The sequence below is a fragment of the Panicum virgatum genome, chromosome 5K (assembly GCF_016808335.1).
Source record: "Panicum virgatum strain AP13 chromosome 5K, P.virgatum_v5, whole genome shotgun sequence".
NCBI classification, from domain to species: domain Eukaryota; kingdom Viridiplantae; phylum Streptophyta; class Magnoliopsida; order Poales; family Poaceae; genus Panicum; species Panicum virgatum.
This window is the reverse complement of record NC_053140.1, coordinates 11,078,372-11,106,339: the sequence shown is the minus strand read 5'-3', so window position 1 is coordinate 11,106,339 and position 27,968 is coordinate 11,078,372. Positions and strand designations below refer to the sequence as shown.

Sequence of the window (27,968 nt, the reverse complement as noted above, 5' to 3'; positions counted from 1 at the left end):
CTAATGATGCTAATTAATTCATGATTAATCAATAATTAGCGAATGGTTACTGTAGCATCACTGTTGCAAATCATGGATTGAGTAGGCTCATTAGATTCGTCTCGCGATTTACAGCCTATCTATGTAAAAAATTTTGTAAATAAACTTTATTTAGTATTTCATGCATGTGTCGAAATATTTGATGTGATTGTTTTTTTGCGTTTACAGTGATTATGGGGTGGGAACAGGGGCTTGATTTGCCCCCTCGCATTAATCTGCTCCGCTGTCGGGCAATCATTGGGAGATGGAGTTGCCTGCTGTACGAAAAGGGCTAGGGCCTGATGGATCTTGCAGCCACTAGCTGCATGCCTGCATCGCGTGCGATCTCCATTTTATGCTTTTATTTGTCAGCCCTTGCCTTCTCTGATCTCCTCCTAGTTTAATTTGTCGTGTAGGCTTTGAGCAATTACGTACTCTATCAGTTCCTGAATGCATCTAGCTAGCCATTAGCTAGTGTACCACTTGACTACAGTGCCTTCATTCCTAAAAAAAAATATTACTGGAAAAATCACAGTAGCTTCTGAGTTTTTTTTTTCTTATGAAGCATCTTCCGTGTAAATTACAGTAGCCAGCAGATGATATTTGTGCATTTGTGCTACCCTACAGTTTGCTGGTGGTTTTAATTTCTAGACACTGCTGCACGGATACTCGAGATCAATCGAAGATCGCACTGATGCTAACAATAAAAAAGATAGGCAAAAGGTACCGTCGTGACTAGAGCAATGGCGATCGCTAGGCCCCACCTAGATTTAGCGCGCAAAGCAACAAACGGACTGACATGCATGCGTGTAGGATTAGGGTGTAGCATGCTGAGATACTGTCGAGAGTCCGGACCTAGCAGACCTTGCAGGCTTTGGCATGGCAGATGGAGTGTTTGCTGAAGAAATTAAAGAAGCCGGTCGACGACGCAAATTAAAGGACACCCGTGTCCCTGCTGAATTGCTGGTCCAGGACGGCACGAAGGCGCGTATACGATACGATGATCGAGCAGCTAGCGATGCCGACGGCAATGCAACCCTGCGCCGACGCCTGCCGAGATCATGGATGGATCTTGCCTCCGGCGTAGGGCGCACGGGTGTGCACTGTTCAGCTATTCAGATCGCCCTGTGCCTTCCGTTCTCTCCATGGCAAAGATCGTGCGAAAGATTCTCGTCAGTTTTGTCAGTTATTAAGATTGTCAGTATTGTAGCTCCGTCATGGACGACGACGCAATTAGTGATCTGTGTATAGGCACATGAAAGGTTGAGAGGCTAATAATTTCAGTTTGGTCATTCGTCGAAAAAAAAAATTCAGTTTGGTTTTGGTCAGTTCCCAGAATACGATGGCTGAATCATTCAGATATAGAGCACGGCCAGAGATTTCGCAATAACTTTCGATCTTTTCAAACCACCTTTCGCTCTTTTAGACTGCCTAGTGCTTGAAGGAAGCTCCGGCGCCGGCAGTCGTCGTTCGGATCTAGGAGAGTTTCGATCTGTTCCAAAAGCAGGTTCCTATTGTCATTTAGGAACTAGGTTCCATCGCAAAAGATCTCCATGCCATGCATCGTTCAAAGAATGAAACCTCCATTTCCTCTCTTCCCGCGCATATACGACACTTGGGTCTGGGGCATACAGCCTCCCGGCTGCTGTGAGAGAAGGCTGGAGCCGGCAGATTTGATTGAAGCATCTGCGAAAGCTGGGTTGCAGGAACGCTAGCTTGCAACAGCCTTTGACCTTGTACGAACAGAGAAAGAAAAGCTAGCTAGATACTCTCCAGCCTTTCAGCTTTTGCCTACCGACGAACAGCTCGATCTTGCCCGTCGACAGATTCGATTCGACACTGCAAATTATTCGACACTGCAAATATCAGCCAGCCAGTCAATCAGTCAGTCAGTCAATGATCGATCCGGCCGGCGATAGACCTCCATTCCAATTCCCCATCTCTTCATATGGACATGATGATCAGAGTGAAGATGAGATGCATTTATATCTGTCGAGTATCTAAGCTGGCAGTAGCTCTCTAGCTGCTGGTATACTAATTACCCAACGATTTTTGCTTTGCATTGACCTGCCTGCATTAGATTACCGTTAAGCTGTGGGTAGTAGGGGCTCACCTGATAGATTATTAGGTTTGTGGTCAACCGAATCATGCAAAAGCAAACGATGCAAAGAGACGAGCGAGGGAGCGGGCAGTGAGGTTGGAGAATTCGGTACTGCCCGTACCAGCTTGGGAGTATTTTCTATCTCATCACCTGCAAAGTCGCATCCACTGAAACCCTTTTCTGATCCAGAAATGAAAACAATCTTGCTGTTTTCAATATCAAGAGCTTTGTCTTGGTTAAAAAATGTGAAGAACTTCCTTAATCTCGCCCCTATTGTTACGTGCGATCCTTCCTAGTGAGATACGACAGGATATTTGTGCGATCAGCCGAGCATTAACGTGTGTTCTGTTATCATCAGCAAACAAAGTTTTAAAAAGTTTTAAGCTGATGCCGAGTGATCAGCTCATACCTCACTATCTCGATCGGCGAGAAGCTAAGGAAAGGGATGTGACCAGGCTTTATTATTGGGCACTTGGCACTGGCAGTAAGAGTGTGGAGAGCATTATCTGGGGCCTGTCAGTGTCAGCTCAACAACTCAAGCCACTTCGCTGCAAGATGATGTCCACTCATATCGCCATGATTCCGCAACGTTCTTTTTCTTCCCTTCTGAAACAACCATGACTTTTCCAACTTAAGATTACAGCTTTATTGGAGCGACAACGCAAGATGAACGCCATGATTACCATCAAATAAGCTATCACGAGCGAGGGAGCAAGCTGATGGCACACACAAAAAAAAGGTGCTCTATCTATGACAATGCACACTGATTGATTGCTAATTTGCTATTTGCTACTGGAGTGTGCAGGCGGCATCATCACGATCATCACCAGATGATCTTTTGCCCAACCCTTTCGATCGGAGTAATTAGTATTCTCAATTCATTTCTGACGTCTCAGTTCATCAGCTTTGCGTCCATGTCGGTGTCCTTGAGGAATCCGAGGCAGCATTGCTGGAACCGGTCGGCGGCGGCCTGCGGGACGGAGACGAGCACGGTGGTACCGTCCGGGTCGCCGATCACCGGGAGGAACACGCAGTAGATCTCGCTGGTGAGCGGGCCCATGTGCGCGGCCGCCCCGGCGCCGAAGTCCAGGTCCTCCAGCCCTAGCCGCGTCCACGCCGAGATCACCAGGCTCGACGCCAGGTCCGGCCGCGCGCCGCGCCGCTCCTCGAGGAGGTCCCCCATGGACCGCACGTAGTCGTCGTCCACGCACTCCTTGGCCTCCTGCACCAGCCGCACGCCGTAGCGCGCGGCGGCCGCGGAGGAGGAGGCCAGCTGCGCCGCCGTGGACTCGGCGCACCCGAGCACGAAGCCGTTGCCGTAGTAGCCCCGCGGCAGCTCGGGCTTCACCCGGCGGCGCACGTTCACGGAGAAGAGCAGCTTCACGCGGAGCGCGCCGGGCGGGTCCAGGGCGCGCACCCACGCGCGCCACACGTGCGCCGCCAGGGCCTCGAAGGAGGTGCACTTGAGCGGCGGCGCGCACCGCCGCTTCAGCCGGAGGAGGTGCGCCGCCGTGAAGGTGAGCGACACGGGCGCCAGCGGCTGCCCCAGCAGGCGCGCCAGGAGGCTCGGCGGCGGCGCCTCGTTCCCGTTCCCGTTCCCGTTGGCGGCGGCGCAGCTGTTGTACTCCGGGTGAGTGAAGGCGACGCGCGGCGGGCAGCGCGGGCGCAGGGCGCGGCGGTCGTGGAACGGCGGTGGCGGCGCCGGCCGGGCGGCGCCGTCGTCGTCCAGAGCGCCGGCGCCGGCGCGCGCGGCGCGGGCCCAGGCGTGGAGGAACTGCGCCGTGCCGATGCCGTCGCAGAGGCTGTGGTTGATGGCCGTGCAGAGGATCATGCCGCCGCAGCCCAGCCGGGTGACCTGCGAACATGCCACGTCATGCCCTCATCAAGCAGATAATTAGTTTTTTTTTGCGAGGAAAGCAGATAATTAGTTTAACCGTGCATGCGTGCTTAGGCCACTTTGATCAGCTTTATCCATTTGGATGAATTCATTACTGGTGAACCTAATTTTAAATTTAAATTGAAGATAATGCATGCGCCGTTTTCCTGAAAGCAACGAGTGCATGAAGCCGGGCATTGCATCATGCCATCATCCCACATGCACAAACGGAGGCAGCGCCAAGATCACTCAGGTAAAGCAAACATGTGGTGTGGCTCTTCAGAACAATGCAGAATTCTGAACATGGGTGAGTAGGGTCAGACATCCCAGAGCAAAGTAGTCTGATCCTGCAGAATTACAGCAGCAGCTGTACACGGCCTGCACTGCAGCCTACAGTAATGGTATGCATAGCAGCCATCACCAGGCCATCACTGTAGACTGTACTCTGTAGTTGTACTGCAGCTGGGGATCTGTATGACAAGGACTGGACGTAATAAAACCATTGGCATCTCCAGAGCATTTTGAGGGTCTTTATTTCTTCAGGGGCTGTTTAGTTCCCAAAATGAAAAATTTTGGATGTCAAATAGACTGTTTAACCAGATGTCGGGAGGATTTTTCGGACACTAATTAAAAAACTAATTTCAGAACTCACCTGGAAACCGTGAGACGAATCTTTTGAGGCCTTTGACCGCATCATTAGCACATGTGGGTTACTGTTGCACTTATGGCTAATTATGCACTAATTAGGCTCAAAAGATTCGTCTCGTCGTGTACATTCAAACTGTGCAATTAGTTTTATTTTTTAACTATATTTAATACTACATGCATGTGTTCAAATGGGAGGTAAAAATTTTTGGGTGAAAATTTTTTGTAACTAAACGGGCTCTCAGTTAAACTTTTGCAGGTGAAGATCATATTCTCATCTGATCTTGGGGGATCAAGGAAGATTATGCATCCATGCATGGCATCATGGCCGAGATAAAACTTCACTCAAGTGGACAGAGGAGATTTGGATGGACAAAGATACAGCCTAGCCATATGCCTGTCAGCCTAAAAAGGCCTTTTGAGAAAGGAAGGAAGCAGGGTTGGACTCCCCTAACCCTATCCTCCCCTTTTGCTAACTTTAAGAATTGCCATCACTTAGCAACTTGGTGTTCTGGAGGGAACAGAAGCTTTATGGCCAGCACAAGCATGGGATGCATGATAACATAAATTAGATCATCTCCTAATTGCGTAGTAACCAGCAAAAAAAAGTAAGTAAATAAGCAAGAAAAAGTTGTCACTACAGTAATAGTTGCATGTTGCTGGTTTTGTGTGATCTTGTCCAAGCTCTACTGGAAAGCCATCTCAAGCTCATTAAAGTGACCATATATAGATCTTTTGACAAGAAGCTACTGGTGTAAACTTTACTTAAAGGGTAGCAAATGTGAATAATGGTTATTCTGAATCTAGAACTTCATCTTTAATTGGAGAATACATTAAAAAATTATGATTAACAAAGAGGGAATTCGGAAGAAATAAACAAAAAAAATTAAGAGGCAAATTTTATTCAGCTAGAGAGAGAGAGAGAGAGAGAGAGAGAGAGCTCCGCTCACTTGGACGACGAGAGGTGGCACGGCGACGAAGCTCTGCGCCTCCACCCTGTAGAGCAGCTTCCTCCAGGACTTGTGCGGCCTGGCGCGGCCGCGGAGGAACTCGGCGGCGGTGAGCCCCGGCAGGCAGGCCTCGGCGAAGAGCGCCCCCTCGGCATTGCAGTCCACGACGAGCTTCCCCTCGTCGTCGTCGCTGGGGCGGAGGCGGCCGGCGAGCGGGTAGTAGTCGACGAGCACCCTGGCGAGCGCCGCGCGCAGGGCGTCGCCGGGCACGGCGGCGGCGAACACGTAGAGGTACTTGATGGAGAAGCGGAGGAACCGCTGGTCGTCGAGGTTGGAGAGGTGCAGCGTGTGCCGCGGCGTGGGCCGGCTCGGCCGCACCAACGCCGGCTCGCCGGTGTACTGGCACTCCCCGAGGATCTCAAGCTCCGCCGCCGGCGCTGCCTCCTTCTCCATGGCTGCCTGCCCTGCCGCCGCGTTAAGCTGGCATGGAGCTGCTGCCTGAGGTCATGTATACCAGCGCTGCTGCGCTGGTGATGGCTGGTCTCTTAATTTCGCATTGATTAAGGCCCTAACAAGGATGGTTGGCTCGTAGATGGCGTTGATTACTTGCCACTCGCCGATTGGAGAGCTGTTTAGGGAATGGAACTCCTCCCTCAGTGGTGCAGGCCATTTTATAGCACCCATTAAATTGGGCCTCTTTATTTAGTGCTTGTTTTTCAAATTATTTTCAGAGTTGTAATATCTTTCAGCCAAAATGACATAACTGCCCTCTCTCGAATTGAGGGGGAAGATGTGTATATACTCCCTCCGTTTTTATTTACACGTCGTATTAGATTTATTTTAAGTTAAATTTGACTAACTTTGACCGAATCTATAGAAAAATATAGCAACAAATATGGTATCCAACTTATGCACTATCAACATATATTTCATGGTGGATCCAATAAAATAAATTTGGTATTGTAAATGTTATTAGTTTTTTTATAAGTTTGGTCAAAGTTTGTCTTGTTTGACTTAGTACAGTGGTTAGATAAATAGGCTTCCATGCATTTTAGAGGCCCATACGGGATACGGCTATATATTTTTTTCAAAAATGAAAAGGGAGATGTACTCAATTTGGGTTGGATCGATTCAATCGGCGCAAAAATGTTTAGGGTGGCATTTTTAAGATCCATGGGATCATCAAGAAAAGAAGCTCCCTAACAACCAACCCTAGTCCCGCTAGTTTCTTTTGCTTTCATGCATATTTCTTTCTTTATTGTGACAAATACTTTCAGGCCACAAATCTCTCTCCTCAGCAAGCGTGAAGTTCCAATCTATCTATAAAATGTTCAAACAATTGAAACTCTTTCTCACCAAAATTAGACACACCATACCTCTCTTCGAGTCTCCACTTGCCAGAAGTTTGACGAAGGGGGGTGGAGTCCATTTTTTGATAGAAGAAAAATATTTACACCAAACATTTGTGTACCCACCTCTTGTACCTGCATATTATTATTTTTGGCACACACTTTACTTTTTTGTGCACATGCATTCACCTATGATTCGCCCTATTATTTGTTTTGGAAGAATAATAATTAACATTATTTTTTATGCAAGGAAAAGAAAGACGTGTATTATTTTTGGAAGGAAAATAAATAACATCGTTGCTTGATGAAAAGAAAACAAATTAGCACGTACATCTCCACAAGTGGAACAAAAAATATACTTATTAGATGGAACAAAATTTATCAAAAGGGTAAAAAATATACATTATGGAACATATCATAAAACTCAAGGGACTAGAATTTTTACACTAGGAACAAATCTTGAGAACTCAGAATAGCATGACATTTATTTGTAGAAATTCGTGGACAAAGAAGTCTATGCCAAATCTTGCTAAACCTGGACCAAAGTAAAATGAAGGAAAAACAAACTACTCCCTCCGTTTCCAAACTATAGGTCGTTTGAGTTATTTGACCTCAAATTTGACCACTCGTCTTATTCAAAAATTTGTGCAAAATATCATTTCTTTTGTTGTGGCTTGCTTTATCAATATAAGTTCTTTAAAAATGATTTAAATTTGACTATGTTTGTACAATTTTTTTGAATAAGACGAGTGGTCAAATTTGAGGTCAAATAACTCAAACGACCTATAGTTTGAAATGGATGGAGTAATAGCTAATAGGGTTGTTGTATTAGATGTCTAAATAGGCAATATGCCACTTTCCCAAAGCATGACTCTTGACTCGTGATAATAAAAAGGAAATAAGAGAGGAGGGGTCCGCAGCAGAGAGGCACCACAACCTGTCAGCGTGGGCATATCCAATGATTTTCATGGACGCATGCTGAATATAGTAGGGGGACCAAGGAGAAGCATGGCTACCCTACTACACATGTCATAACCTCTAGGTACATTTGGCGGGGGTGGGGTGGAGTTGACACTTGGAACTAGGATGTGCAACGGTTGGATATCTACGGATACGAATACATATAGCCATGGTTTTTAAGGCGGAAAGGCAAGGTGCGGCGAGCCACCCCCTTCTGGACACCTAGGCGAATAAGACGCGCGGCGAGGCGACGCCATACTCGTACCCCTGATCTAGAATAGAGGCAGCACAAACATGCACATACATGCCTGGACAGCAGAGCACCAATTCCAACCATAAATAGATGCGCTAGCAGCCTTGCACTCTAGCTAAGCAAAAGCAACTGAGCAGAGGGAAGGAAGAGGAGAGGAAGAGGTCCATGTGATGCAACTCTAGCAAGGGGTAGCAGCAGGGAGGCAGAGGTGGGCACGTCGAAGAACCAGGAGCACCTGGATGCAGGAGTTGAGGGAATCCGCCCAAATTGATTGGAGAAGAGGAAGATGCAGATCGATTGGAGAAGAAGGGGCTGGAACCGCGAGATTGGAGAGCAGAGAGCCGCCGGCAATGATTGCAGGTACCGGCAGCCAACTGCCCTCTCTGTTTCCCTCTCTAGTTTCGCGGCGGGAAGTCTGGATGCACGGATGCTCCCCTGCGCGCAACCTCTGCTCTTCCCGCGCACAATTCCCGTGCATGCGCGCTTCCCTACCGCTCCCCCTCCTTTTTTTCACCCGCAGCCCGCACGCGCCGCTCACCAAATCGCGCTCGCCCCCTCCCCCAGACGTCGCACGGCGCCCGCTTTGCTACGAATCGGACGCCAGGCCCACCTAGGCGACGACTGAAGACGCCATAGGCATAAAATTCATGGCGCCCTGGACGCCTCAGATTTTTTCCCACCGGACGACTAGGCAACGCCTTAAAAACCATGCATATAGCTATTGTTCTTGAATTCGAATCGGGAATAGATAATATTAAATTTATCAGAAAAAATATAAATAGATATCAATATCAAAAAAAATCTGAGTTTTAGTATTCGGATTCAAATACGGCATCACATACTGAATATTCAGACTCATACTGAATATTCAGACTCAACACGGACGGATATTAACCCCTCCATTTGGGGTGGGGGGTGGATGGTTTGACACTTGGAACCATATTAGAGGAAGTTGTCTATCTGTTTGAATTCCAAAGTGAACCATATTAGAGCATGATGGGTCTGCCAAATATTGACAAGAACAGAAAGCACACTGAAAAAGCGCTAAGACAGCAAATAACACAGGATTATCAAATGTTCAAATCTCACTATCACAGGTACACTGCACGCATTGGAGGATCTAAACTAACGCATGCACCCATCTGTCCATGTTAGTAGAAAGCACAAGCAAATTAACACTAATTACAGTACTAATCAACACAAACCTAATCCAAGCCCACATAAAAAATTTGTATGTCACAAAATGCTCACATGTGTTACAGAAGCTTTATTTGATCTCATTAAATAAGCTGTTACAAATGGAGGCCATGAAACAGAGTTAAGGCCATGGTTAAGGCTAGGCTAACAGCCATGGTTAAGACTATGCTAACAGCCATTTCATGGCAATAAATCATCTTTATTGCTGCTGTTACAAGAGTTACAATTTCTGAATTCAGTGACATTGTAAATCTCCCTATATATTGTAATTCTTGAGATCAATGGATTGGACTTTTCACCACACATTTTGTCTACACAAAATTCTCCCAACACGTTATCAGCACTGGCCCTAGCTAGCTGAGTAGAAGAAGAAGAATTACCTTACGGTAAGGATGGCACCACGTTCTTCATCCTTTGACACTGCTTCTTCACTTCCGAGGCACCTTCGTGCTCGTCTTCTCCGCCGTATGGTGGATGCCCTCCTCCGGACTCCCCTGCACCACCCTCGCCGTGGCAGGGGCTCCTACACCCGGAGAGGAGGTCGTCGCAGCGGCAACGCTGTTGCAGGGAGAGGTGCTCACAGCCACAACTCCAGCACAAACGCGCATCAGCGCGGCAACTCGGAGATCCAACAGGGGGGACCAGTCATGGTGACGGCATTCTGCCCTCGCCATGGCCGGTCCATATACCCCTGTGGCAACGATGGGTCCTCGTCGGAGTCCACGCCGGCGACGCCGCCAACTTCCCCAACTCCGGCACCACCGCCAGACCTCCTCCTCCGAGGAACGATCGCTGCACGCCGTGACGCCCCGTACTTCTCCATGACGACGGGCAGCAGCTCCAGCAGGCTCCCTACGGCGACGCCGCCTCCACTTCCACAGCCGGCCAACGCGACTGCCGGCCGCCCGACCGCAACAGCGGCGGCAACCACGCCCACTGTCACCACCCCGACCGCAGCAGCAGCGGCGGCGACCAATACCCGTCCCGCCTACCACCACCGCATCATCCCGACCGGGCATCGTCCGGCCGAGACGAGCGCGGCGGCCACCACCCGTCCTACCTACCGCCACCGCATCATCCCGACCGGGCATCGCTCGGCCGAGACGAGCGGCGACGGCGCGGCAAGACGCCCCCCACCCTCAGGTGAGGGGGAGGCCTGAGGTGCGCGGTGGAGATGGGTCCGGGCGGTGGCGGGAGGCGAAGGACGGCGCGACGGGGCGGCGGCGCATCAGCGCTCGCGGCGAGGCGGGCCGGCTTGGCGCGGCGCATCAGCGCGGCGGCGAGGCGGGCTGCCCTGGCGGCGGCGCATCAGCGCGCCTCCCAGGCGCGACATCGGCGGCCCGGCGGCGCCTCTGCGCCCGCTGGCGACGCGGTGGCCCGGCGCGGCACCTCCGTGCGCACCGGTGGCGCGGCGACGGCGGCTTCAGGCGCAGCAGCGGCGGCCTTCAGTCGCGGCGATGGCGCCCTTCAGGCGCGGCGGCGGCTGGCGATAGGCGCGGCGGCGGCCGCCTGGCGCGCGGCGCGGCGGGGTGGGGGCTCCCCCCAACCCTAGCCCGAGCCGGCCTTTAGGCCATTGGCTGCTGGGCCGGCCTGAACGGCCCGATAGGCCGCGCCGGCCTCCACGTCACCCCTGCCCCCCTGGACCCAAAGCGGCGGTGGGCCGCAATCGAGATTGTCTCGGCCCACCGCCCAATAATATTTACTATTTTCAGCATTTCAATTTCAGCAAGAATTTAAATTCGAGTTTTGTACTCCGAACTATTTAAATTCCGCGAATAATCAGAGACTTTATGCTTTCAGCATCTTGTAAATTTCTCTGTTTTTCATTTATTTTCAGCACTTTATGCATTTCCATGATATTTATTTTACAAGTATTATGCAAATTTAAATTTCCACGTCCTTTACATTATTCAATGCAAAAATCCCTCTAATTTGGGTCAATTTTTTGAAGTATGAGATCATATGGATTTACGTATGCATCAGCATTGCGATAATCTCTCTTACTCGGAATTCTCTACCAAATATGACAGAAATTTTATTCATTGTTTGAATTCATTCTGAATTCACAAAATTGAATAAGTATGCCATAATTTCTCAAAATTTTTTGGCTTTTCACAATGTAGGTGATATGACAACCAAAGAGTTTGAAATTCTCGCTCTTGATGGTTCCAATTTCCCTTCATGGGCGATGGATCTCAAAGTCGGTCTGTCGACCCTTGGACTATACAGATGTATAGACGAAACAGCTGCTGGGACTGTTACCCCCTCAAGCATGTCTAATTACTCTGCCTTAAAGGTTATGAGGAATCATATCCATCAGGATCTGAAAATGGAATACATGTATGAGGAGGATCCACGTGCCTTATGGACAGCTCTCAAAAATCGCTATGAACAGCACAAAGCAATTATCCTCCCCGAGGCAACGCAGGAGTGGAACCACTTACGTCTACAGGATTTCAAATCTGTAGACGAGTTCAACCACGCTGTTCATAAGATTTGCTCTAAACTCCGATGTTGTGAGAAAGAGCCTTCTGAAGCGGATAAAATTGAAAAGACTTTGTCCACAATGCTCCCTTCAGAAAGGATTCTAACTCAACAGTACCGTGAGAAGAATTTCACAGTATATTCTTCACTCATACAGACATTGAAACAGGCAGAAAAGAATCATGAGCTCACTGTATGGAACTCAAATCAGCGCCCTTTGGGTACTGCACCACTGCCTGAAGTTCATGCAAATGTGAAGAATACTGGTTCCAACAGGAACCAACAATCTGGAAATTTCTCATCAAAGGGCAAACAAAAGAGAGCCAGAAAGCCACGTGTTAACATCCAAAAGGGGAAAGGCATTTCTAAGCCAAAAACTGATAATAGCAACAAGACCGCCTGCTACAGGTGTGGCTGCTATAATCATGTTACTAAGAAATGCAGGACCCCTAAGCATCTTGTTGAACTATACATGAAGTCCATGGGTCGTACACAAAACACCCAGAAGCCAGAAGCACACTTCGTTTCTCAAGTGCTGGAGACTAAAGCTATGGAACCCATCCCTCAAGGAGCGGGACCAAGCAACACCAAGACTCCGCCAAATGACGAAGGCTCTCTGGACATCGACGACATGCTCGTGGATTTCTCCACCAATGACATCTTTGGAGACCTCAAATAGGCTCCATACCTTCATATTTAAATTTGCAGAAGTATTCTTGTAATAAAATACATGATGTTGCTACTTTCTAATTGTAATAAATATTTTTTTATGCAATAAATATTTTGTATTTGTATGTACTTTCTATATTTTGTATTTATTCTTATGAATTTAAATTCTGCATTATATAGATTGTTACGGGAGTCAATCCAATGGAAGAAGAAATGTGCCTAGTGGACAGTTGTACCACTAACACTATACTTAGGGAAGTCAAATTTTTCCAAACTCTCACCAAGAGAGAAGGACAAGTTTTGACCATCGCTGGACGCGATGCTATGATCGTTGGCTCCGGCAGGGCCACTTTCATACTTCCAATGGGTACTCAAATTTATATCGAGGAGGCATTACTGTATCCCGATTCAACACGTACCCTACTAAGTTATAGAGACATCCGAAAAAATGAAATTCATGTGGAAACATATGAAGAACACAATGAGGAGTTCCTCCTCTTCACAAAAAATACTGGATATGGCAAACAAACACTTGAAAAAGTGCCTTCTCTCCCGTCTGGATTGTACTACACATACATCAAACCCGTACCACATTTTACATACAAAGTGATTTTTCAGAATGTTGATACATTCAAAACTTGGCATGAACGCCTTGGCCATCCTGGCATCGGGATGATGAGAAAAATCATGAGTAATTCTAATAGACATGGTATGAGCGACAGAAAATTCCCCAAATCCTCAGATTTTGTGTGCACCTCATGTGCAACTGGGAAATTAATTTTGAGACCATCACATCTCAAAATACAAGCTGAACCACTAAAGTTTCTTGAACGCATTCAAGGAGACATTTGTGGCCCCATTCAACATTTGTCTGGACCATTCAGGTACTTTATGGTTCTAATAGATGCATCCACACGATGGTCTCATGTGTGTCTATTATCGACACGGAATCATGCTTTTGCAAAATTGATTGCACAAGTCATCAGACTAAGAGCAAGTCAACCTGAACACCAGATAAAATCAATCAGATTGGACAATGCTGCAGAATTTTCTTCCAAGGCCTTCAATGATTATTGTATGGCTTTAGGAATTGAAGTTCAACATTCTGTACCATATGTCCACACTCAGAATGGTTTAGCTGAAGCTCTTATCAAGAGAATAAAGCTCATTGCCAGACCATTATTGCAAAGTTGTAACTTACCAACCTCATGTTGGGGTCACGTAGTTTTACACGCTGGTGACTTAATACAATTGCGCCCAACTGCATACCATACAACTTCCCCGCTGCAATTGGTTCGTGGTGATCCTCCTAGTATTTCCCATCTGCGGAAATTCGGTTGCGCTGTATACGTACCGATCTCACCACCAAAGCGTACATCAATGGGCCCTCACAGGAAAATGGGGATCTACGTGGGGTATTTATCTCCGTCGATCATTAAATACCTAGAGCCCCTTACAGGGGATTTGCTCACAGCTCGGTACGCTGATTGTATCTTCAATGAAGAACATTTTCCGGCATTAGGGGGAGAATTCAAGTACCACACTGAATGCCCGGAAATAAATTGGGATGACTTTGACACCCTAAAAGAGGATCCTCGTACCACAGAATCTGAACTACAAGTTCAAAGAATCATTAATTTGCAGAATGCTGCAAATAATTTGCCAGACTCATTTACTGTGAGTAAAAGTGTCACAAAATCATTCATTCCTGCAAGGAATGTGCCGGAAAGAGTAGAGGTACCAAATAAAACTATTCAACTCCTTATCTCAAAAGAGAGTGGGGGAAGTACGGCAAACCCTCGAAAGCGCACGAGAAAACAGAGGAAACAATCCTCTGACACAGTAAATGAAACTCAACCTCAAGTTGAGAGACACCAAGTGGATTTACCCAATCCGCCTCCCACATCAACAGTGCACTCAATTTCTGATGATGGGACATTGGAACGCCCTGACGCGATCGTATTGGGAAATACCGAACCGTCAAATGGGGTACATGAAATTTCCATAAACTATGTTGATTCTGGAGAATCATTTGATCGTAAGACTACAATTGTCGACATATACTTTGCCTCATCAATTGCAGAAACCATCCAAAATGATCCAGATCCAAAATCCATGGTAGAGTGTAAGAAACGCTCGGACTGGAACAAATGGAAGGAAGCAATTGAAGCAGAGTTAGCCTCGCTCAATAAAAGAGAGGTATTCTCATCAGTGATACCTACACCTCCAAAAACCTTCCCTGTGGGTTTTAAATGGGTTTTCGTCCGGAAGCGGAACGAGAACAATGAGGTGGTGAGATACAAGGCGAGGCTTGTAGCACAAGGGTTCACGCAGAGACCCGGCATTGATTTCAATGAAACATATTCTCCAGTTATGAGTGGAATTACATTCCGATATTTGATTTCGCTGGCAACTCAAAAACATCTATCTATGCAGTTGATGGATGTCGTGACAGCATATTTATATGGGTCACTAGATTCGGATATATATATATGAAGGTCCCCGATGGGATCCCAATACCGAATAAAAGCGCAAATCGTAATATGTATTGTGTAAAGCTTAAAAGATCACTCTATGGTCTTAAGCAGTCGGGAAGGATGTGGTACAACCGACTGAGTGAGTACCTTTTGCAAAAGGGTTACTCCAATAATGATGATTGCCCGTGCGTCTTCACAAAAAGATCCTCCACAGGATTTTGCATTATATCAGTGTATGTAGATGATTTGAATATCATTGGCAACACACAAGATATTGATGAAGCCCGCAAACATCTTAAGACGGAATTTGAGATGAAGGATTTGGGTAAAACCAAATTTTGCTTAGGTTTGCAAATCGAGCACCTTCACTCAGGAATTTTAGTGCACCAATCTGTCTATGTCCAGAAACTATTGGAGAAATTCAATATGGACAAAGCATATCCAAATAAAACTCCCATGGTTGTTCGATCTCTTGATAAGGAAAAGGACATTTTCCGACCACGGGAGGAAGGAGAAGAGATATTAGGATCAGAATATCCTTATCTCAGTCTCATCGGAGCACTAATGTACCTTGCAAACAGTACCAGGCCTGACATTGCATTTGCAGTTAATCTGTTAGCAAGACATAGTGCTGCCCCGACTAAGCGTCATTGGACCGGAGCAAAACAAATCCTTAGATACCTGAATGGTACTAAGGATCTTGGCTTATTCTTTCAGAAAACCAATGATCCTAGCTTAATTGGATACGCTGATGCTGGCTATTTGTCTGATCCCCACAATGTCAGATCACAGACAGGTTTTGTGTTCCTTCACGGTGGAACCGCTTTATCATGGAAGTCATCTAAACAAACCTTAGTGGCTACCTCTACAAATCATTCTGAGATTATTGCACTATTTGAGGCATCACGTGAATGCGTGTGGCTCCGCAGAATGATAAACCACATTGAGAAATCTTGTGGTATTGATTCCGCAGAATCACCTACCATTATCTATGAAGATAATGCCGCTTGTATTACACAGATGCAAAAAGGTTACATCAAAAGCAATATTACCAAACATATTGCACCTAAGTTGTTTTATCCCCATGAGCTTCAACAAAGTGGAGAGATAAACATCTTACAAACAAAGTCTTGTGATAATCTAGCAGATCTCTTCACCAAATCCCTGCCTACTTCCATATTTGAGAAATGTGTTAAGGGAATCGGTATGAGACGGCTCAGAGACTTGCAAGTTTCAGGGGGAGACTCTCTGAATGATGGACCCAGCTAAACGCTTCACATTGCACTCTTTTCTTTGATGAGTTTTACTATCAGGTTTTCTCATTCAAAGTTTTTAATGAGACAATGTTCAATATAAGCATATGTCTTATCTCATGTTTTCCCCACAGGGGTTTTTCTAGAGATAAAATCAAGGCATATATATTACTCCCTAAACCTTGCAGGTTTATGGCAGAATAATAATCATTCATATTATTCCTAATTTTTTTTCCCATAGGGTTTTTAAAAGGAATTTAAGCATATGTTGATCCCAAGATGGATTCGATCAAAAGGGGGAGTGTTACAGAAGCTTTATTTGATCTCATTAAATAAGCTGTTACAAATGGAGGCCATGAAACAGAGTTAAGGCCATGGTTAAGGCTAGGCTAACAGCCATGGTTAAGACTATGCTAACAGCCATTTCATGGCAATAAATCATCTTTATTGCTGCTGTTACAAGAGTTACAATTCCTGAATTCAGTGACATTGTAAATCTCCCTATATATTGTAATTCTTGAGATCAATGGATTGGACTTTTCACCACACATTTTGTCTACACAAAATTCTCCCAACAACATGAAAAGGTAAATAGATGCACCTCAGCCTTTGGATTTTCTTTTCTTTCTTTCTTTTTTTTTGATGAGAGAGGAACTACACAGTCAGCAGCCTTTGACACCAACCTGTATTAATACGATGCGGGCATACAAGATTTGTGAAGTGCAGGAATAAAGAGGAAGAAGCCTTGGATTTCCTTATGAAGTTTAGTTGTCCTGTACATCTTTAGTTACATCAGTGGTTCATCACACCAAGGCAGAGATACAAAACTCCTAACAACTAAGAACAAACCTAAACAAGTGAATCGAACAGCGAAGTGAATTTCATTGACTCAAGAAAAACAGGCTTTTGCCTTTGTGCGGGCACATCATGATGCAACCACAACATCCGGTAGCTACATCTTACATGTCTCCGAGAAGTATTTTCGCAGTAAGTGCAAAAATATGACCTGTTAACACGAAAACTTACAAGGCTAGAAGTCCCAGCGATCGAGCTGCAGCCTAGCTTCCGCCATGTCCTTCTGTGCCTTTCTTCGTCGGTAGAAAATCGGGCAATCCCGACTGTCATGATTGCATAGGAAAGGGTTTTGAGCTTTCTGAGTGAACATGTCTAAAGCATGTGAATGGAACATGATGAGCAAATGTCAAATGGAAGAAATAGCAAACCTTGTGCAGAGAACATCCTGGTGCAGAGATCCTTGGCATTCCTGGCACTGCGTCCATAACCTCCCAAAGAGCATCTCCAGGTCAGATACTGCAGATGTCAAAATTTTCATCTGTCAGTTGAGAGCTCCGAGACATTGTGCTTTCAAACTGAGAATCATTTCAGATTGTGTAGTCTTATACCATTTGCTACTGTTTTGCAGTATAACTCCGCTTCTCTTCCCTTGCAGTGTGAGCAGAGTGTCTGACTGGCACCACTGCAGGGTGAAAACACGGTAAAATGGTTAGGCCCTTGTAGGCTGTAGTGATTGAGTGCATATGTTTGGAATCTGCAGCATAGTACAAGAGTCACCTGATAACAGCTTTGCATCCAAGACAAGTAAGTTGTTTCTTTGCAAATTTCATTATCCCACTGTTTGAAGGAGTTGAGATGGAAACAGATCGCGTGTGACTTCCATGAAGCAATTCTTTGCTGGCATTCTTCAGAATTGGCTCGAAGATCCTCAAAAGTGGCTGACAGAACATGTTCACTTATATTTTTTTGCAAAAGAATGTTTTCTAAAAATTATATTAGAAGCCTTGAATATCATGTGAGGTGTTGGGCACAAACCTTGCTAATCTGGTTCTCAAGGTAGTATTGAGGATCTATGGGTATGTTATTGTCCAAAACATAAATTGGATCTTCTGACTTCTCATATGCCTGCATGAAGAAAGATATGTATCAAACATACTACCACTGTATGACAGAATGATATAGCAACAAATAATGCGGATGATTTTTACCTTTGCTCCTTTTGCTGCTTTGATTATAACGTAAGGAACACGGTCACCAACAGTAGGTGCGGTAGCAGGATCCCTCTGCTCAAGAAAGCCATGATTTTTTCAGCAGCTAGGACATGGATCAAGGAATAGGCTGAAGATCATCCAGATATGGAAACAAGGTTTCATACCTTTCGCATCCTCTCAGCAAGCTCCACATGAGCTGCTTTTACCGCATAATCTTCTCCTGTTTTAGTCAAACCCTGTGCATATTAAACAGTTAAAAAAGTTGCAATATATAATAGAGGAGCTGATCTTTATTAGGTATCCTATGTCAGTTGTGCACTAATTCACCTTTGTTATAACAAGAAGAGACAAGTCCACACGATTCATTAATAGATCTGATATGGTGTTCTTGACATACTGAACTGCACCAGGAACATCACGGTCCACTAGTATTTTATGAAGACACTCAGTTACCAGGTTCTTTACCAATAAACAGTTGTCTCTTCTTACAGTTTCAATACCTGTATGCAGAGGTGCAAGACATGAAGTCAAGGAACACATAACATCTGTGCTTGAAAAAAAAAAAGAGTTTCAATCTTAGACGATTAGCACAAAAAGAAAATACCTTTTGCATCCATCTTGTCAAATTTCTCAGGATTCGTCCAGTACAAACCAGCATATCTCTTCTTGCTGATGAGCAGGTAAGGAAAGTAGACCTTTTCAAATTCCAGCTTGATAGGCTGCAAGACAGATGTCAAAGTAACACTTGAGTTGGGAGATAAGATGAAAAGCAAACAATCTCAACTGTTATGTTATAGAACATTTCACAACATTTTTCATTTATGTCAGTTGAGGACTTTTAAGTTCCAAAAATATGCACTACAGGAATAGCACACAAAGATTAGATCACTGCTAGTACCCATTCATAAGAACAGTCAAGGGACCACTTAGGGCATCATACAAATTCTTTTTAGAAAAGCTAGTTGCTTTGTAACTAACTCAAAGTTTCAGATAGTTTTTTTGTTCTTCTACAAATCAAGTGGACAAATTCTGCACTCAATTTTTTAGCACATTGTTTCATAATACAAATGGAAAACATGCAAACAAGATAAATCTTGCCAGAAGGGGAAGGAAAGGATATATCAGAATTCAACACACAGCTGACAAGGTTAAGGATTAGACATAGTAACGCAAGAAATCAGCATCAATAAAAAAGGAGTATGCTCATAACTGGTCTCACTGTTCCAAACAGTTGTGGTGAGCCATGATGGAGCTTGAATGAAAAATCGAGCACGGGTGAGCATCAATTACAACAGTTCCACACACGGGACATGCAAGCGAATGTTCCACTTAACAAATGTTGTACAGATCAGCCCAAATCACCATGTTTATAAAGTGTTTCTCTGGTTACCTTAGTAAATGTTCCACTAATATAATCTGCAGCTTCTCTACCCAACTTCATTGCATCTTCAACTGTAGAAACACCAAACTGTACCATCACAGAATCAGTATCCCCATAAATTACCTGTAAAGTCATCAAAATTTTTGTATCAATCATCAGAAAATGGGCGCGAAAGGCATCTCTGATCCCAAACAATAGAGCACATGAACAAAAACAAGCAAGAAAGCATGCATGCAGACCGAAAAATTGATTACAGCAGTAATACCTTAAACCTCCAAGAAACTGAACATAAGCATATGAACAAAGGATATCATGTGAACAATGTCCTGAGCAATGCTTGTGGTTCATAAGTATACAATCCCAGAAGCTCTGACTCAATATCACTGATGATATCAAGCTAAAACTAATGAATGCAATTTATATATGCACAATATTATGATGGTACTCCATATTGGTTTATAAGGGTCAAACCATTTATTTATACTGGTATATAGTAGTTTGTAGATCAATCATGAGCATACAAGGTATCACATAATACAAGGGCAAAAGCTGAAGACTTGAACTTGGGGATATCAAGCAGCAAAAATTAACAGAGAATCTGCCAAATTTTATCAACATAGGAACACCGCAATCACTGCTTTACCTCTGCATTATGCTCATAGCCTCCTACTGTTGTGAATTTATCTTCAACAAGCTTCTTTGTATGTTCAATCATCTGTCGGCCTGTGCGACCAAAATGCTTCAGTGCAAGAAATTTAATGTCCAAATTGCTAGCAAAGCATAAGTTGAATTCCATGATTATGCTAAACTAAAGCTTACCATAGCTGGTCACACTTGAAGAAATCTCTAAACAAGGTAATTGACCAACAGTTGCTCCAGTGAAACCATAAACCGAATTTGCGCTTACCTGAAACATAAGGCATTCAAAAATATCACTATGCAAGGAGTTCAGATTTATGTACAAATGTTTTTACAGGATGAAGAGAAAAGATATGAAAGTACTTTCAATGCAAGCTGACGACCATCAAGAACAGCTCTTTCTAGTGGGTCCTTCGCTTCCTGATGAATAAATAAGTGGTGAGTTTGTAGTAAACAAAAAACTGGTATTGCATGAATATCTTGCTTTTGCAAGTTTAAAAGATCTTTCGTAAAATTTTCTTACAGATAGCATTGAGAAAAATACCTTTAAATCTGCTTTTGCTCTTTTCCGAGCAGCCAACAATTCTTCAAGGATCTCAGGAAGTATACCCTGACATTTTGTTTATCATATTGGTTAGAAAACACTTCTTCCAGAACACCTTTTATCAGGACAGGATGCAATTACCTTCTGTAGCTCTGGTTTCACGAATATTTCACCAGATGGGGTTTTATTAAGACTTTCTGGAGGTAAATTGAGTTTCCGGGCATCCTCAGGGGGCACCTTCATAATTAAATAAAAACTAGCAAATGTCATCCGTTGCGAGAACAAATGTTCTTTTCTCAGATGCAGTAGTAGAAATGAGCATAAGAAATCTACAGAATAATTACCAAAGTACAGTAGCAAAGATTATATGCCATCATGATGGATGGATACAAAGAAGCAAAGTCCAAAGTTGCAATGGGCTTCTCATAAAATCCAGCCCTTGCCTCCAAAACCTGAAATTCATGGGAGACATAAATTATAGTAAAATAAGAATGTATAATACAAAATAAATAAGAACAAAATTGTTCACTGCACAACTAATTCAGAAAATGGTGGAAAAACTGATGAAGGTTTTCTTTCCTCTCAGATAGAAAGATAGCTGGGATGCACAAAAACATGTTTATCTTTCAATTCCATATGCTTTAACAACGTGATTTGCATGAAATGCAGACAACGCAATCAGCCATTTCTTTAGTTTGGTATAGAAAATATCTATACGCTCAGTTCAAGGCAAGCAATGTAAAGTTAGCTTCAGAGTGCAGTACAAACTATAAAGTTTGTGGCATGATAAATAGAAATATCCTAGTAAATGCAATAGCTGAAGACAGGAAATGACAAATGGGCTAAGGAAGTGCAGATGATGTCCTTCAACTTACAGTTGCACCCTCAAAGGTATCTTGTCCAGACCCTTGACCCTTTATGTTTGGTATAACAAGGTTTTTCTGTTTTGCTTTCCTTAGTAGCTGTGAGAGGACCTGTGGAACCAATGAAAGTATTGTTACTGCACTAGAGTGAGAAATTTTCAACTGCAGGGTTTGCTTTGTTCTCACCTTAATGCTCTGTCCCCTTGAAAGTAGAAATGAAATGGGAACACCAGTGACCCTCGCCATTTCCACATAGTTGTAGATATACATCAATTTATCTAAAAGTCTTTGAGGAAGATAGGCGTCCTGTTTTAATAAAGACAAAAGGCAACGCAGGATGGAATTACGTTCCAGGAAAAATGCTAGCAATGAGCTTACACACTCTAATAATAGCATTCTCTCATGTGAGCTTTACACTTTCAATCATTCTTCAAATTGTGCTTATTTATTACAAAATAGCATAGCCTTCCTGAGAAATTTTCATAATGCAAATGGTGCTCAAACATTGACAAGGTGCATGTTTTATGTTATAGAGCATTATGTAACTATTTCTTTGGACAAATTAGTCCAAACGCTAGTGAGAACATACATGTAGGACATCACATAAATAGGGGGGTGCCACCTAGAAGCTACATCAGCAATGAACAAATTGACCACAACTAACCAACATACTCCGTAAAAAAACATCACTATTTTGATAGCAAACAATACAAAGAAAATATTCAGCTGACCTTCAAGCAATAAACTGCCAGCCGCCTTCGTGTCTCTGAGTTTCCATTTTGAAGATCTGATATAATTGAATGATGAACATCCTCTTTCTGCTCAAAATCAATTATCAGAAAAGCAAAGGTGAATGTTCTCAAAAGGAAAGAAATTCTAACATTGTTAGCAACATAGTAGCAAAAATATTTGGTTCATATTAAACCATCCATTATATAAGTAACTTTTGCGCCAGAGTGATTATAACATACAATGGCTGACAGCAACTAAAGGGACACTTGATATGTTTGGACTTACTTGCTCCCCAAGGAAGTGTGCAGATACAGAGTTCAATGAGTAAGAACTCAGCTTGTAATCCCGTTGCATAGCCTGGGTCATATACAGGTAGTGGAATAAAGAAATGGATGAAATAATCTCATAAAAATAATACCAGTTATTGTAAAAGTAGGTCACCTGCAGGAGATCGAACTGTACTCTTCCCTCGATAGTAACATCCTTACTTTCACGCACACCATATTGCCTGCATAAGTGTAAGGACCTTATCTTATTATTTTCTTTTACATGAAAAATACCTGAAAGTTCTTTCACTTTCATTACCATGTTTTACACAACACTCTCATTTCCACATTGCAAGTCATGAAAGCTTGAAGTATTTCTATGTTTTAAATCAGTTTGAAAAAATGAAGATTGTGAAGTCAACGTTTCACTTCCTCACTCTTCTCCATGGGAGAAGAATGACATGTAAACAGTAAAGAGTTGATAAATGTTGATTGTGGAAACCCTACACATGATCTAGATCCAGCATTATCTACATTTTTCAACCAGGTTGAAGCTAAAAACATAGAAATAGAGTGGGTATCATGATGATGCAGAAAGCATAACCATAAAAGATACAAATGAAATGTATGAAATATGAACACTTTGAGCTCCTTATAGGGCACTGTGATGTCTGAAAAACAAGAAATTTTTTTTTCTATAAGAGAACTGAGCAAGATTTGCACACCAGCTAAATCATATTCTTAGAGAATTACTAGAATCAAATAAAGCACATACATGAAACATAAGATGCGCGTGCAAGATGATCTCAAAAAAAAAAAAGATGCGCGAGCAAGCAGACAACAAGATTATGCAACATAATTCCTCAATGATATGTTAGGCCCCCAAAATATGGACATTGTACAAATGTGTAACTAAAAATGGACTGTCCAGTATATAAAAAATATTTTATTGGCTAAAATAATTGGTTGATAAAGCCAAACTGATAGAGACTATATAACAAATATTAAATGCATTCATAATAGAACTATAGGAAGTGACCTCGAGGAAAAGGTCGTATCACGGACACGAACACGACTGTTTCTGATTCGGCCAAGGATTGGAAACTCCACTATCTTTAGAACCTCAGCCCTCTGCAAATGTGTGCAATCATGTTGTGCTGAAGTATCTCTGGTTAACAAGTTGACCAAAAAGTAAGAATACAAAGACTCTGAGAAGGTAATTGTACCTCAATAAGATAGGGCAAGTCAAATTTGCAAATATTGTATCCAATTATGATATCAGGATCCACTTCACGTATGAAATCCTGCAAATTATTTCCAAATAGTAATCAGATTATTTCAGTCATGTTCCTTTAGAGGAATAATTGTATTTCACTTTTTTTTCCTTTTGAGGAATGGCATATTTAGTTTTAGCACGAAAATGAATATTAACCTGGCATATAGCAAGCAAAAAGGAATATTAATACAAACTGTAGATACAAAACGCAAAGAGACAATGAACCATCAATACTGGAACATGGAAAAACTATCGTTCATAAAAGGCTATATGCAATCATATCAAATAATTCAACTGAGTTTGAATCCACAGTCAGCATTACTTACCCTCCAAGCAAGTAGAATATCTCTTTCGGTATCAAATGACATTACATCGACTCCAACAATGGGAGAGCATGATTTAAGAGTCATGACATTCCGTACAAAAGGTTGGCCTTCTCCTTGATGTGTGACTAAGTTAGCTATCTATATAAAATTCAAAGGAGTACAACAAAATTGTAAAGATAAAGACATTTGTATTTGGAACTAAATGATACAAAGTATAAGATACATGAAAATAATGAACTCAACCTGAATAACAGGATCATGAGTTGGTTCTGGGAAATGGCCTTTCCGACCGGCACATTCAATATCGAAACTCAATATGCGAAATGGGGCCATCTTAGAATATTCTCCTTCAGCAGCATGGCTTACCAAATCCGAGTATCTATTAGTTGGGTTAAGGTAGACTAACTGAACAACATCACACTTTAGTAAATGGCATGAATCATTCAGTTAAGTGTCAAAGGATACAGGCAATCTAACTCTAGCTGACAATAGGAAATGACGCGGGCTGCTTTCCTGTACTTCCCAGCAGGAACTTCAATCCAGTTGCCACCAACAATATTGCAATCAATCATGAAACGGAGGGCAAAAAGAATGTTGCTTTCATATGTTAGGAAACTCTTTGAACCAAGGCCTTCGATCGTTATGCCCCTTTCCAGGATACCTACAACATGCAAACATGTTCCATTTAAGCCAGCAAAGCGAAAGAAATTGACTAGTAACTTCGGATGACCAGAGGAATGATGTAAAAATCATGAACGTTAAAGATGTTCTGTAGGACATCCATCAAATAAAAAAGATAGCGAGGTCAGTCTACAAGAATGAACAATAATAATTGTATTGTGTCCTAAGAATATTACTAACCGCGGCAGCTAGCAACCATTGTAGGCAAAGCGACTACTATCTTGAGGAAAGGCTGAGACTGCTGTGTTTGGTAATGCATAATTGTCTGCTTCTGCACAAGCTCAACTCTCTTCACGAACCTTGGCACATTGCTACTTCTATTTGATTCCTTCATCCTCCCCTGTAGTACATTTTGAAGAAAAAATATAAGGAAAACATGTACCGCCAAAGTACTCTGTTTGTGTAGAAACCTCAGTTTAAGTACATACCTCTAGTGTTTGGTGAAAGCGTGATATATCATCAGGGCCCATCCCTGAAGGACAACCAATATAGAAATATGGCTCAAATCCATGCACTTTACAGCATATGCTGTGACCTACAAAAGTTACAGTGATAGCATCACAGATCAGCAAAAGCCATGACAAATAATAATTATTTACTCAAAGATATCAGTTAGCTGGAGACATTACCTTCTCTGGTGACACCGAAAATCCTAAGTATCGCTGCAGGACCTGATGAGTTGGGCAACAGTTCTTTGTGGCTCTCACCAATAACATAATCTATTTCCAACTGCTGAAAAGCTAGAGTATCCAACACAAATAGAAGAGTAATAAGAGTAAGATGAAGCCGAATATCCAAAATTAGTTCATACAAGTTAAAACTAAACAAAACTATGTATGCAATTAGCATAGAAAAATAGAAAATTGACATTGAATACGCATTGAGCATGTACAGAAGGATCATAACTCACAAGTGAATCAGAAGCGTATAGACACACACAGATGTATGTTTGATAGATAATAGGCTCACTTCACAAATCAATTCAGGAACGGCTATTGGAAAATCCAACAGTAAATTACAATCTTGACACTTGACAGTCATGATTAAGTAAAATTTTATCATGATTCTAATATCCATTTCATCTTGACAGGTAATAACAAGCAGAATTTTTAAGCCTTGACTACTGAATTCTACAGGACAAAATTAATGGTAGATGAGATTCCCCCTTGGAATACAGAAATTGTACTAAAATTTAGACCCCAAAACCCTGCATTAGAACATTGTGTTCATGATTCCATTTGCACGTTTTTAGTTACATTTCACTTAGTTGAAAAACAAAACAGTCACAGCTTTTAAAGTTCACCAAACACACTGAATGCCCTTTTCAAGGACACAAAATAGGAGGGGGGGGGGGGGGGGGGACTTCGTTAATCTAACTGCAACGGATACTCAAGCTGCAGAGCCCAAGACTGCATCAAACAACTTAAATAACACCGCATTACCAAAAATAAGAGAGCCCTATCCAATTGACAGTTACTTAAGAGCAAAGCACCCCTAATCCGCCAGATGAATGCTGAACCCGAACACCAATCGGTCCCCCCTCGCAGTCTCGTAGACCCCGACGGCCCGACCAACCTAACCCCGAACCCTCAGGCCATCCAGTCACGGACTCAGACAAGGGAGCGCCGGAGAGAAAAGGGGGGCGGGGTCGTACCGACGGGGCGGGAGCAGCCGGTGGCGAGGTCGGCGGGGAGCGCGGGGCGCTTCCACCGCGCGAGGCGGGACGCGAGGGCCTCATCGCGCTGGAGCATCAGCAGCGCCGCCTCGTCCTCGGCCAGGATGGACTCGTCGAGGAACACGTCCTCGTCCATCATGTCCTCCTCCGCCGCCGGAGGAGGCGGCTGCGGGGTGCCGGGGCCGGGGTTGGCCCTCTTCGCCGCCGACCCGGAGGGCGCGGGGGGCGGGGGGCCCCGCCGCTTGCCGCCGCGCCCGGCTGAGCTCATCGCCGGAGAGGACGTGGGGCTGGGGGGGAGGCGGGAAGGGCGGGGACTGAAATTGCGGTTCCCGCCATTGCTGGGGATGTAGGGTTTTGTACAGACTGGACAGGGAGCAATACGCCACCGCTGAAAGGTTTACGTAAACTCAGCAACGTGGAGGTGTGCGTCTTCAAGCTGCATTTACGGGTTTTGCTAATTTTCCTATATATTTCCTCAAAAAAATCCTATATATTTTTTATAAAAAAAGGAAAGCAGACTGTAGCGTTTCAGCTTAGAGGATCTCCAAAAGTACCTTATTTCTCTTCCTCATCCTTATTTTCTAGAAGAAAAAAAGTCAAAAAATTACTCTCCAATAGTTTCTCATCTCCTAATAATTGGCAAATTGGGTTCCCTTGCGTAAAAATACACACGCCTCCGTTCCTCCCCATCGCCCCTCCCCTGTGACTTTTTTTATCGCGTCGTCTTCTTCCCCGCGCCATCCCTTTTTTGCCTCATGGATCCAATCCGTTCTTTTTGTTTTTTCTCACGTTAGGATTTAGTTTCTATGGCCGCCGCCACTGTTGGCCTGTCCGCCATGGACTGCGCCCGCCGCCACTTCTGCCCGCACCGATTCCGGCCGCCACGGTGCATCACCGGTGCAAGTAAGAGGTAAAACGGAACCCTCTCGTGGTTCTCTTTCTTTTCCCCCAAATTCCAAGACCTCTCGTGTCCTAAATCACCGGCAATCTAATCTGCAAAAAGCTCATGTCTGTCATCCATGTCCGCGAGCCATGGAAGTTTTTCATGAAATTATTCTTGTGGGCCCACAACTTCTTATTTTTGGGAGTAAAAATATGGAACTATTGAAGATAGATTCTTTTTTGGCTCCCTATATCTATTTGAGGAGTTGGCAAAGAAACTCTTAGAGATGCTCTTATGTCTGATTTTGAAGGTTCAATTTTGATAAATCCAAAAGTCAGATGACTCCCATAATCAAGAATTCAAAAGTTAGATAATTTTCATAATCCAAAATCGAAAATTCATAAGTAGCTAGATTCTGTCGTCTGACTTTCCGGTTTTCTAAAATCAAGTCTTCAAAAATAGCT

The 27,968-nt window shown here is 43.7% G+C and overlaps 2 protein-coding genes across 2 annotated transcripts; both read right to left on the bottom strand.

The window, feature by feature from the left end:
- Positions 1–2,696: 2,696 nt before the first annotated feature.
- On the bottom strand, positions 2,697–6,249 carry LOC120706279 (alcohol acyltransferase 9-like). Its single transcript, XM_039990886.1, has 2 exons — positions 5,591–6,249; positions 2,697–3,974 (listed from the first exon to the last, which is right to left on the bottom strand). The coding sequence occupies exons 1-2, from the start codon at positions 6,041–6,043 to the stop codon at positions 3,012–3,014; spliced, it is 1,416 nt and encodes a 471-aa protein (XP_039846820.1). The 5' UTR covers positions 6,044–6,249; the 3' UTR covers positions 2,697–3,011.
- Positions 6,250–16,953: 10,704 nt separating this feature from the next.
- On the bottom strand, positions 16,954–26,960 carry LOC120706278 (DNA polymerase delta catalytic subunit). Its single transcript, XM_039990885.1, has 30 exons — positions 26,601–26,960; positions 25,576–25,686; positions 25,375–25,481; positions 25,127–25,286; positions 24,731–24,926; positions 24,509–24,644; positions 24,266–24,403; positions 23,890–23,967; positions 23,703–23,794; positions 22,839–22,905; positions 22,683–22,754; positions 22,397–22,483; positions 21,852–21,971; positions 21,678–21,776; positions 21,147–21,254; positions 20,944–21,039; positions 20,803–20,868; positions 20,622–20,678; positions 20,439–20,526; positions 20,263–20,342; positions 19,629–19,742; positions 18,843–18,957; positions 18,566–18,738; positions 18,403–18,474; positions 18,236–18,310; positions 18,063–18,152; positions 17,805–17,965; positions 17,636–17,709; positions 17,456–17,543; positions 16,954–17,350 (listed from the first exon to the last, which is right to left on the bottom strand). Exons 1-30 carry the CDS (start codon positions 26,887–26,889, stop codon positions 17,263–17,265), a joined length of 3,297 nt encoding a protein of 1,098 aa, XP_039846819.1. The 5' UTR covers positions 26,890–26,960; the 3' UTR covers positions 16,954–17,262.
- Between the last annotated feature and the right edge of the window lie 1,008 nt (positions 26,961–27,968).